Source organism: Acipenser ruthenus, chromosome 8, assembly GCF_902713425.1.
Source record: "Acipenser ruthenus chromosome 8, fAciRut3.2 maternal haplotype, whole genome shotgun sequence".
Taxonomy (NCBI): domain Eukaryota; kingdom Metazoa; phylum Chordata; class Actinopteri; order Acipenseriformes; family Acipenseridae; genus Acipenser; species Acipenser ruthenus.
Genome location: NC_081196.1, coordinates 57,527,711 through 57,540,169, shown reverse-complemented (window position 1 = coordinate 57,540,169; position 12,459 = coordinate 57,527,711). Strand labels below are relative to the sequence as shown.

The 12,459-nt window shown below is 35.7% G+C and overlaps 1 protein-coding gene across 9 annotated transcripts in view; it reads right to left on the bottom strand.

The window, feature by feature from the left end:
* Positions 1-12,459, bottom strand: part of LOC117407345 (dachshund homolog 1-like) — a 170,778-nt gene that overhangs the window by 72,889 nt on the left and 85,430 nt on the right. For 4 of the 9 annotated variants that reach the window (XM_059029354.1, XM_059029352.1, XM_059029355.1 and 1 more), the window contains 2 exons: positions 9,184-9,288; positions 7,475-7,636 (listed from right to left, as the gene is read on the bottom strand). In XM_059029354.1, coding sequence (XP_058885337.1) covers positions 7,475-7,636; positions 9,184-9,288 — 267 coding nt within the window. The remainder of the gene's footprint in view (positions 1-7,474; positions 7,637-9,183; positions 9,289-12,459) is intronic. The other 5 variants (XM_059029357.1, XM_059029359.1, XM_059029360.1 and 2 more) reach the window with 2 other exon arrangements.

The window sequence follows — 12,459 nt, the reverse complement described above, 5'->3', positions numbered from 1 at the left end:
TAAACACAGTCCAGTAAACTTGTTGTTATTCAAGAATATATATATGCAAAAAACTCCAATAGGGCTTATATGTGTAAAAGAACCCTAGAGAACCCTAGAGTTCTGCATCATTTTTATTTTCCTTGTATTTATTAAACTTATATATTAAAAGGTACTTTGCAAAGCATATGCTCTCCTCTGTATTCTGTTGGAGAAGGTTAAAACACACTACAAATAAAGTTCTCAAAATAACTCACTTCCTGAACTGAACATATCTTAAAATACACTTTTGTCCCAGAAAATGGATGCTAAAGAAGTCAAGAAAATGTATGCCAGCAAATAAAGTGGCATAAAATGTCCTTGACAGGAAACAACTGTATATTTACTGTACATATATATATATATATATATATATATATATATATATATATATATATATATATATATATATATATATTTAATTAAGTATCTAAAAATGCATGTTTAGTATAGAGCAGCTGTAAAATCAGAAGCATTTGCTGAGTGCTATTTGAAACCAGAGTAATTTATTGTGATGGTAAAAGTCTTTAGTTCTGAATAACAATGATGTTCAGCAATTACAACAGGTGTTTACATGTACACTACAGATAGTCTAAATCAGACCTGATGAGTAAGGACAACTTTACTTTCAAATAAGTATAAACACTCTTGGCCTGCCCCTCTTCTTTCTGTACAGTCCCTAACCGCTCTCTTGCTTGACCCCTGAGGAAATAGCTCTAGCTCTTGGCTGCACAATTTATCAACAGCTTGAAGTGACAACAACACAGATTTAACTCTGGCAATGCAAACATATCAGATGCAGGCCGCATTCCTCACTCTGCAGTGGCGGAGAAGATGAAAAAAGGCCCATGTTGCATTTGCCCTTTCGTATAGAGATGGAAATATTATTAGAAAGGACATAAACAGACTAATTAAATCACAGCAGTAAGGCTAAGATGACAGCTGGTACTGCGTGTGACTGAGCAGATCCATATCTGTGAGCAGGAGGCACTTCCAATCCATTTGCTATACAGTGTTTTTAGGCTTTAGTATACAGACATTAAAATGTATTCTCTGAGAGGTTTGGAGGGATGGGGGGTGTAGTGTGATCAAAACATTTACAAATGTGGATGTTCTGAAATAAGATCTCATAGGAAAACATTTAGATGTCAGCCATAAGTACCATACCATAGTGTACGTCAGCAAGATTCTTTAAAATCAACACTCATTTTTATTTAAGCTGTGAAGTGTGGCTACTGTTGGGAATTTGGTCCATATGACACATGCTGCGCTATGAACCAATGCTGCAACAGTTTTACTAATGAATGCACAATGTAATTAATAACTAAAAACTCAGCCTTTAATATAACCGTCTGGAGCCAGGCTGTCTGTTACAAACCAATGTGCATGTGTATATTATTAAAACATTTTTTCCAATTATACACTGCTTCCTTGTTGTTTCACCATCTCACTTTTTTTCAAATACTGCTCAAACTACTTTTTCTCTTATAAAAATGCTTTTTTGTTTTACAGGATTGAAATGTTTATTGATTGCATTCATAGGGTTGCCAACTTTCCATTTTTTCAAAACCGGACATCACCACGATTCGCAAGAACCATACTTTTGCAGTCCGGTCAGTGGTTCTGACCAGACACTGTACAAATTCCCTTAAAACCGGATTTCCGGTCGAAAACCGGACAGTTGGCAACCCTATTCATACAGTGAGTAACAATGTGGAGTTCTAGAGCTTGTGCGCCCTGACATTTTCACCCCTACTATTTGAAATCTGCAAACTGTACCACCAGCTTAACTAAAAAGGATTAACTCTCATATCCAACTGAGAACACAGATAATTCTCAGTAATTGGTAAAAAATGAAGATGAATGGGACTACGAGATAAGGACCAATTAGCTCATCGACGGTTACAGCTGCGGTCTCAATCCACATACATCTCTTGAGTCTTGGCCTCTTTCTGCAAGAAAGCCTGGGAGAATTAGTAGGATGACCCCCTGAATAGAAGGCTGCCTTTCCATCATCTCTCACTTCTTCCACTCTAGTTCCTTTCTTCACAGAGAAACCTGTCATGACTTGCTTTGTAAATCACCTAGCCCTCTCACAGAGCTTTTCACCAGGAGCCCGTGTCAAAAGCAGTATTTCTTCTACATAACTTCTCAGGCCCGGCGTCATGGGTGGGCCTTAGGGGGCCTGGCCTGTCCAGTTTAGGTCCAGTGCCCCCCAGTTTCAGATTCTAAATTGATTCAGTACTGTCAGCTTCCAGTTCTAGCGGTAGATGCCCGCTGGAATGTCTCAGCACCAACTGTGAATCAAACTTAAAATCAAACCGCGTAAGCGCTGGCTTTTTCTTTTTGACTTGCTGTATTTTTAAGCGTAGTTCACTATTGGACAGTAAATATTAAACAAAGACACAATTGGTCCAAATTAATTTTATTATCGACCAAAACCAGCCAATCAATACTTTGCATCGACGAAAGCAACCATTCCTGTACCTACAACTGCCGAGATCCAATCACAGACTGTCAGCTCGACTGGAGCACAGACACAGCATCTTTCAACAAGAACAAAGCGAGACGTGGACAGTTCAGTAATATTGCTCCATTCATATGTAGCTTCAGGAGAGAAAGGTTTTGGCTGAAGGTAGAAACATAGTGAGTTAGGAGGAATTTTAGAGTGGAATTTAATGAGAGATTGTATTGGTAGTTCAGACTCGATCGTACACGGACTGTCCAGTAATTGCTCCGTTCATTCCTCAGGTAATGTACAGATTATAAATAGGGGTTTAAAACCCTAACAAGTTAATAAAACATTTAAATCGATTTACTAATTAAAAATGCATCGTTTTTCTCTTTATATGTATGCTTGTTTTTTATTAAAAAAAAATGTTAGTAAAGCAAAGCACAATAATAATAATAATAATAATTTAAAAATGTCTTGTTGCTTCTGGTGTTTGGAAACCCCTTTGTAGGGCCGCCTTGTCGGATTGTTTACAAGAGCTTATGCTTTTTATGTTCAGTAATGAATAGTCAGTTGAAAGTAAGCATTGTATGTACATTTGTTACTTTACAGTAACTTGGTGTGTGTGGGAAGCTATTTATTGCAAAGGGCCTGCTCACTGTATGATTGTATTTGTTTCAAGTATTGTTGCTCAGACACCCTGTTGTTGCTAATGCGGTAATAACAATAATTTAAAAGAAAAAAAAAACTTTTATGGATAGAGCTGTGGTAATTTGTGCTGTGTGGACAGTTCATAATATTGCGCTGTCATATGATTTATTTATTTGTTTATTGCCATCACAGTGAAGTAAAATAGTAGAGAATACGTGCTAATTGATTTGTCTTTTCCAAAATGAGCCCGCCCTAAATAAATGGATGCCCCCACACAGCGTTCATGCTGCTGCCGGCCCTGTAACTTCTAGAGTTAAATGGCTATTGTATACAGTCTTAAATTCCCTGTAAATCGTTTCATTATAGCAGCATCATCTGTTTGATAATACACGCAATTCCCTTATCTAATTACAGAGAGGATTTGAGGTCCATTAACATTGCTGAGGTAAGGAATCAGTTGTGTAACTTCACCCAATGGCTTGAAAACCAGTTTCCTTTTCTTATGCTCAAGGTCTCCCTGACGTTTTCCTGAACCTACACAAATAATCTTCTTGAAATAGGCACACGTGCATGGAGTAAGGAAATGACCGCAGTTTGTACTAGTGACAATATAGGTTCTGTTCAGGTCACTTAAATAAGAAGGAATTCGTCACCATTTTCTTTCATTGTTGTAAATCTGTTAAAAGAAGGCTTTTGTTTAGTTCCGAGCAGTTTGCTGCATTTCTTGAAAGAACCGGAAACAATATTAATTGTCAGCTAAAACTGAAAATAGAAGGGGTTAATAAAAGAAGGCTCAATAAACTATTGCGTTTTGTGTACAGTTAGAGACAATGTTTAAAATGCACTCATGTTATGTTTAAAGTTAAAATGAGAATAAAGTAGCTATAGCTGCATATTGAGATATTGTCTAAGCAGACAACAAATATGATTTCAGCATAGCTCAAAGCCTCTATAATATTACCCACATTCAGTCAACCCCATTTACTACAGTACCTTAAAGATATTAACCAGTCAAGACAACAGAATTACCCATGAGGGACCACTCTATTCCTATAGCCAGAACAGCTAAATTCAGTACTCCTAAAAAAAATAAATAAAAAAAAAATAAAGAACAGGTGTGTGCAGTACTCACCTGTGCTGCTGACTGTGTGTATTATATATTGTATATACATACATCTGAGGTATGGGGCCAATATGAACATTATGTTAAGCCTTTGTTAATATTTTGTTAATACACATCTCAGCAAACAGGTTTTTCTGGAAGCAGCTGTTTGAACGCTTGATTTTAAATAGTCATGACCTCATTTCCTGCTAATCAGAGTGCTTGCATTGTTAACTGCAGTAGCCTGACTCAGAAAGGGCTGCTGTCAAAAAAAGTTCCTCTCGAGTCATGTTACAGCTATATCTGTAAATGATTTATGTTCAAAAATGTTGAGAGCATAATGTGTTGACCGTTACACTGGTAGTTAAATACAATAAGAGCACTCAAAGGAAAGTTTACACATGACATGCCATACAGAGAGTACAATACACAGCAGGAAAGTGACACAAACTCATGGCACAGTGACAGAGTTCTGTGGGGGAAGCAAAAAACATTCACCCGGAAGTTACAGATTTGGGTATTTTATGTTTTCTATAGAAATAAGGTATTTCACTCTAGTTCATGAGCAGTAGTATTTCAATACCATTACCATGTGTATTTATAACAATAAAACATTAAATAATATCAATAATGTTTTTTGTTTTTTTTTAAATCACAGTAAAACTGACATATCTGTGAAGCTTTTTTCTTTTTTTCTTTCTTTCTGAATAAAACAAATGTGTGGCAATAATTGTTTCAAGGTATTCTGTGGCTGTCTCAGCTAGCCGAATAGAGCTTGCAATATTCTTCCTCCTTATCATCTGTGTGGCTTATATCGGCCACCCTGTCACAAGAGAGTGCTTGATATAAACAAGAGATTGCGGAGACATCCAGTAATCAATATTTGGATGGCTTCAGTACTGCACATCATTTGTCTCGGCAACCATTTCTTTGACCAAACGAAGCATTAATTCAAATCATAAATCTGAGGTGATTTAAATCCAGGAATGAGAGGCTGCCTGCTTTAATGATTTATTTTGTACATTTCTGCCAGCGAGAGATTTGTCCATACGAAGTGACAGGTCACCTTCAAATGCCAGTGGCAGACTGTTCATCACCATGCCGACGAGCATCTCATCGGCGCGAGTAAATATTAAAGTAAAAGAACTCCAATTGATTGTGGATGGGGGAGAAAGGTGTCACTGTCATATATTTTACTCAGAGTTCTAATGCCTCGCTTTCTACACCTTCAGTGGCTGTTTTACTAGAATTATTATTCTAGTGGGAGGCTGTGTGCTCAAGGTTACAATTTAAATTGTAGCAGATAAAACATTTTCTTATTAGCTTCATTGCCATAGCCCCGCTGTTCTTATTCACATTTATCTTAATTTCTGTGACCTCCTAGCCTCATTTTTCACTGCAGTTATGACCTCATTTCCCATGCATTTTTTTGTTAAACATATTTATAATACATCTTGTTTTCAGAATATTTGGTGTCGATAATAATCGCCTTATGTAAAAACGAATAATTACTCAACAAACATTCAACTAATCAGTCATGTGTAAAGTAATACACATGTAAAACATGGCACAGAATATACATATACATTATACTAGAACTGTTCACATATTACATTGAAAGATTCTGGCATATTCTCATAGCAATAACTAGACCCCTGAATATTAAAATGTTCCTTCTATCTGTCAGAATAAATGTGCAGCACTCGCTAAATAATTGTGTCTGTGTAATACATTGTATGACAGATGTATTTTTTGTTCATTTTTTTTAATCCTGCTATGGAAAAACCTAATATTTAAATGTTTCGTTTTTTTTCTAAAACAGGGAGTCCAATTACCCAAAATTTTCAGCTCTCTTTTCAGGATGTACAAATGAAATGACTATGTCAGTTTACTGAAAACCAAAAGCAATCAGTACATCCAATCTTTACACTACCTCTACTGTATGCTTGTTTGTTTGTTTTCCCTTTCGTTTTATTATTTACGTATATGTTGAACAAATTAGCACATTCCAGACTAAAATGTGAACCGGTAGATGTGCAATTTTAAAATACCCTGAGAGAAAGATATTCACAAACCAAATATATTAAGGATTAAAACTCACACCTCAAACTTGTCCTGTGCCTAGCCCTGGGTTTTAGAACTACTGTACCCTCAAAATGAATGATCAGATGCCAAGATTTTAAGCAATCAGGCCTGTTAAATAAATGTTTTTCTCCCCTATATCTGCACAACTTTTAAAAGTAACCCTAACGACTCATCGGAGACGTGTACATGCTATGATAAAGTGGGGTTTGTTCATAGGCCTGGTTGCTCAAATGTATTTTTAATTTTAACTTTCACTAAACTACCATTCTAGCATAGCCCCACCCGAATTAGAACACAATGAAGCCCACCTACCTTTTGCTACATATAGGTTTCTTTTAACCCCTCCTGTAATAGCAGGTAAAATGAAAATGTTATCGATAAAAATACACCAAGAGTATACCAGTTGTTCTGTGCTATTTATTTATAAAGGAACAGACGTCAACAATTTGATTCAAATTGAAATTATTTTTTTATTCCCTAATGTTTACATTCTAAGGTTGAATTGAGGCAACAATAAACCCAGCAGGCTTCGTAACATAGTAAATGGTTCTCGTTCCTTTCTCTATCGAGCGATTTTCCGGATCCGAGGATCTTGGGTAATGTAGTCATTTTGTTATATACACTAAAGTCCCCCTTTGTAACGACCGTTTTGTGAAAAACATAAACAATCATAAATGAGTTGCAAAACAGTCCTTTTATCAGTCCTAAATATAGCAGATGACATCATCTGGATTTAGACAAAACAGAGTCACAAATGAAACAAAGGCAGATGACTTCCAGCTTTAAAAATATGGTGGTGATACAGTTTAAAACAGAAAACTGTTTTGTATTTACCTGAACTTAAGGTTTCTCAGTTTTGCTTGTGCAATGTGCACTTATGTGATGCATTTGGGTGTTACGGTATTACAGGCCAGATCTGTACAAAACAATTCCACCTCTTTTTGTTATGTTTTTCTTTAGTTTTATTGGATCTTGCACTTTGTATTGTTTTATTTTGTATTATGGTCAAGCTCCAGCTGCACTGCACAGTCAAATACATATAGTATATTTGGTTTTGACTCAATTGCATGAGTACAAAATCACCTTGGATTAATAAAGTAAGTACACTGGAAAAGAATTGTCATATTAGGGGATTTAGTCAATGAAAATATCAGAGAATCACTCACCCACGCTGGAATTCAGGTCTCCGTTCTCTGAATCTGCCCCATGCTGGTTATTGCTACTGTGGTAGCTGCTCATGACTTCTAACTTGATCTTCTTTACCTTCATGGCCTCTGCAATGGCAGCGTTTGTGGCAGCGGCAGCTGCAGCTGCTGCGGCTGAGAGACCTGGTGGCCCAACACAACAATGACATGATGAGCAGGATGAACATATCCTCTTTACCTTTAATTGAGTTTGGACATCACAACAGCATCGCTGTGTGTCGGTTTTGTGCATTTACTGCAGTGCTCCAAAATGTATTCCAAAAAAAAAGATTTGGTTTCTGAACACAACTATAATGAAATACTACAGTTTGGAGTATGACACACGTGGGCTTAAAAAATCCCAAATATCAGAAAGGAAATGCACACAGCAGCAGATAAAAAAAATCTAACAAACTATGATGTAACTGCAGATGGGTTAATTGTCTGAAACACTGCTTTCTTCATCATAAATACATTGTCTTGAGTTTTGCTTGTGAAACTCATTGCCTATGAATTGCAGAAATAATGATATTTTCCTGTTAGTATTATTATTATTATTATTATTATTATTATTATTATTATTATTATTATTATTATTATTATATATGATTGTTTGTGGTACTGGCAGCGGCCCTTGCTTTTCTCATGTGTTGTTCCATGACTGCCCGTTTCATACGTTTTATGCCACCAACTTTCCTCCATTGCTGTGTTTTGTTTGAGGGAAACATGAGACAAACACAAACACAAGTGTTACCCCTAATACTTAACGCAATTCAAACCTACAACCCTCTCAACCTCTATTCACCCAGACACAAACTAAAATATAATAAAGAACACTTTAATTCCAATTCGTACGGACTTTAACATTAATAACGTGGCTGGTCTTTTGTATTTTATAATAAAAAAGGGTAGGCCTTGATTTGCAACCTAAAATATCACTACAGTTTTGATTTTTCCTTTCTGACAACTTGAAAGAAGCTATGGCATTTCAACATGAAAGAGGTAGAAAACAATATCAAAACCTACACTCTGGAGTGTCCGTATAGTCATTAGTGTGCTCACTACTACTCGCATTTACTGGCTCTATGCCTATCTGACTAAAACCCATCCACATAACCAATATTATTCACAATGTACCTCTGGAAGAATAAAGGAATTCTCTTACAGATGTCACAGAGTTGTCATGGGAGCAAAAGCACATTAAAACACACAGTGATGTAGTGTTCGATCAGGCAGCAAAAATAAATCTCAAGCGTGCAAAAAGGCAACGATCCTCTGACCTTCAGCATCATAGCACTTTATAACTGTAGCTACCCTTGAAACAGTAGTTCACCCTCTGCTGAATGAATGCAATTTAAAACTAGGAAGGTTAAGGCACTGGGAGTCCCTTATGTTGGCATATTAAAATATTTTGTTTTAATACCAGTGGTGATTGAGTGATACAGAACATTGTGTCTTTTTCGTAATGAACTTGTTACTTACTGTTACATCCTTGTATTATCACTGTAGTTTCATTTTAAAATAATACTGGATTTGGATATTCACAGTACTGCAGCAACAACCAGGGGCAGGTACTGATTTTTTTGAGGATTTTTGTTTGTCTGGGACTGCCAAGCTTAAGTCTTCTAGACGTCAACACTTTTTCTATAGACTGCACGCATACGGGTATCACGGAAAAAGGTGCTTTTTACCTGATCCAAGGTAGTACCTTGACTTGAACGTGTTGACATCATGAAGGTGTGCTCCGGGCAGTCTCTGAGCAGCTTGAAGAAATCCTCTGCAAAACTCAGCATCTGCTACAGAACCGTAACACATAAATATCCACCAAACGCAGATTTTATTTATTTATTTATTTTTTTGTTAAACAAAGCTACAATGTTAAAATAGACAGCAACAGTAAGTGATATATTAGTATAAAAAAGACACTTAGTCTTTGTATTTTGTTTAATTTATATAATACAATTTTAACAATGCCAGTACCAGCTCTTAATGAGTCTTCTAAAACTGTATTTCTCTGACTTGCCAAGCCGAAAGATACATGAATAAATCAATCAATCAATCAATAAATGGTGTTTTGCTGACCACTACCAGTTAAAAAAAATCCTCAAAACGACATTGCCTTTCCAAAATAAATTTATATCACTGGGATAAACTGATATAGAAAGTTTTTGCATAAAAATGTGACTGCATCAACTGCTGTATTTCGGTAGTACTGTACTACATTACTTTTCTGTGATGTGATTCAAAGTATGAGATATAAATAAAACTGCAGTACAGGTAAAGACTGGACACTAAATATTTCCAGTAAATCTTACCCAACATGTCGTTTCAAAGGTCTCAAACGTTCCTATATAGAAGACACACACGTTCTGGTAAATGTTAATCTACATTTTTAATGGTACTTTTTGAAGCTATTAGGGGAGATCATTTATTGATTGCTCTTTACAGATATTTCAATGAGCTTGCATGGAAAAAAACACAGTCGACATTGAAAACACATCAGTCATAAATAAAGCAGCCATTGTTTACTGGGCAAGCCAAACGTGATGTTTGTGGGAGTCTGAGTTCTTGAAAAGGAGCTAAATTAAATGGCAGAAAGTTCGTTTTTTTGAAGATTTTTCAAACTAAAAATCAGGCTTAAGAAGTGTCTTACATTTTTTTTTTTTACAACTCCTCTGTGCTCTGTCGATAACCAATCATTGCTTTCCCAGGGACATGGTTTCAGTGCTGACTGTTCTTTCATGGAAGTACATATTACAAACATTTTAAAGTGTTGACACTTATACTTACAGTACAGTGCTAATGTTGTACAGCTAACTGAAACCTCCTCCATGGAGATTTGTTACCAGGAGGTAACACACTATTGTTACTTGAATTACCTGAGGGTTAAATTAATTTATTGAAAGGGGGTATTAAGGTTTTCCTGACTTGACATCAAAGAAAGCTTTTAAAATATGGACATGACAGATGACCCTATATGGAACCTTTTTGAGTTTTAATCACTTATACGTTTAAATGCTGCCCTTTGCTAACCAGTGTATGCCTGGTATTTCCATCTCTGCTTATTTTCGAGGGACAGGCAGCTTCATAAATATCTCATCGCTTAGCTGTCACACACATTTCAGTGACATGACTCAAGTGCAGTTATTAGCAGTATGAATCTAGCCAGTACACGAGGATCGAACATGTGGCATTAATACGCAGTCCTGGTTTCTAACCATCTGATAGGCAGATGGCGTGAAGCGGATTCTCTAGCTGAAATGAAGGGGCACATCATTTAAAACCTTGTTTGCATTTTAAAAGACATCAGTTCAATATTGATGTACAGTATACATCATGACAGGATTTAATAGCCACACTTGTTTGCGGTCTGCTCATTCTATTCAATATGTATGCAGAAATATTGTTCATCCCATATCCAAAGCTTTGGTGTTCTATATAATGAGTGTGGCCTCCACATTCTGCTGAAGGTCTTTGTTCACTTAACTAAAATATACATGAGTCAACTGTTTCTAAATGAGGGAAAAAATAAACTTACAGCTCAAGGATTTGCTATAGGATGTTTTTTTTTTTTTTTTTAATGCAAACACATTTTATCAAGTCAGTGCCCAGTAGGTTAATGCTGAGGACTGGGATCCGGAATCCCAGCTGAGGCACTTACTTATTGTGTTGGCCTGGGGCATGTAAATTCATATGTGCCTTCAACCAACCAAGCAGTAGAACTGAACAGTCAGAACCACAATGGAAATGAGAAGTGGTATCTCAGCTGATAGACTCTGGATAAATAAAAATAAGTCAATATCTACAGCTGAGTCTCTCTAATGAACACTTTGAGTTTAAGAGAACAATGAATTTGCAATCGATTGGTTGTCACCCAATATTGTCATTTAAATGACGTACGGCTCAGTTTAATGTATTATAAACTGTCTTTAATTAGGAGCAAAACATGTATTTAGTATGAATTTTAAATTCAACTGTTTTGTAAAAATTGAGTTGTTTGTGAATGGAGTGACTTGATTGGCTGATAGATAACATATGAATAAATAAAAATGATCAACACAATTAAATGGCCAAACACAATTACCACACCAAATGTATGTGCAGCTGTTCAGAGTGAGTAAACTGTTTTAAAAAATATGTATCAGTGCATTTTAGTTGTTCCATGATAAACCAGTTCAGGTCTGTTCACAAGGATCATCTTAACCTAGATATGCTAGGTTTTCTACACCACTCTAGTGCCCATTTAACACTTTACAATACAATGCCAGCTTATGTAAATTAGTTAATTACACACAATTACAAATGACAGCTTTTGTCCACTCCCAGTTTTTGATAAAGTTAATCACTGTTTTATTATTTGCATGTTATAAATAATACCTGTATGTTTATTGTAGTGTGCATATAAAACAGTTAGCAATGCAATTCACTCCTAACTGTTTTACATGTTGCTGTTTTTGAAAAAATAATTCAGAATATTTGATTTTTTTTAAAAAAAAAAACACTTTTCTATGTTTACTTGACTTTAAAAAGTTAAACCAACAACAATATTGCATTACGTTTTCTGAAAAGTGTGTTCTCGTGACTTTTGAAATGTGAATTACTTTTCAGAAAACTAGATTTTCCAAAAATGACCATGATTCTTGAATACCTGAACTGTAGCCACACTGATATGTATATACATAAATATCTGATTCAAATTGGTGAAAGGAATGATTTACAAATCCTTTTCAGGACTGAATTGGACTGAATCTCAATGAAACTCCTTCAAAAAATGTTTTAAATAAATGTACCTGTACTTTTTTTTTTTTTCTTTACTAAAGGTTGTATGGTAAGAGCCATGAGGGCTCCAAATGATCTGATGACTTGAAACTTGATTTTGTTAAAGTGTCGAAGGCTCTATTTTTGTAAGGTATTATCTTGCTCTTTAACTTTAAAAAGAAAGAAGAATGCTGTCAAGGCAGTTATAA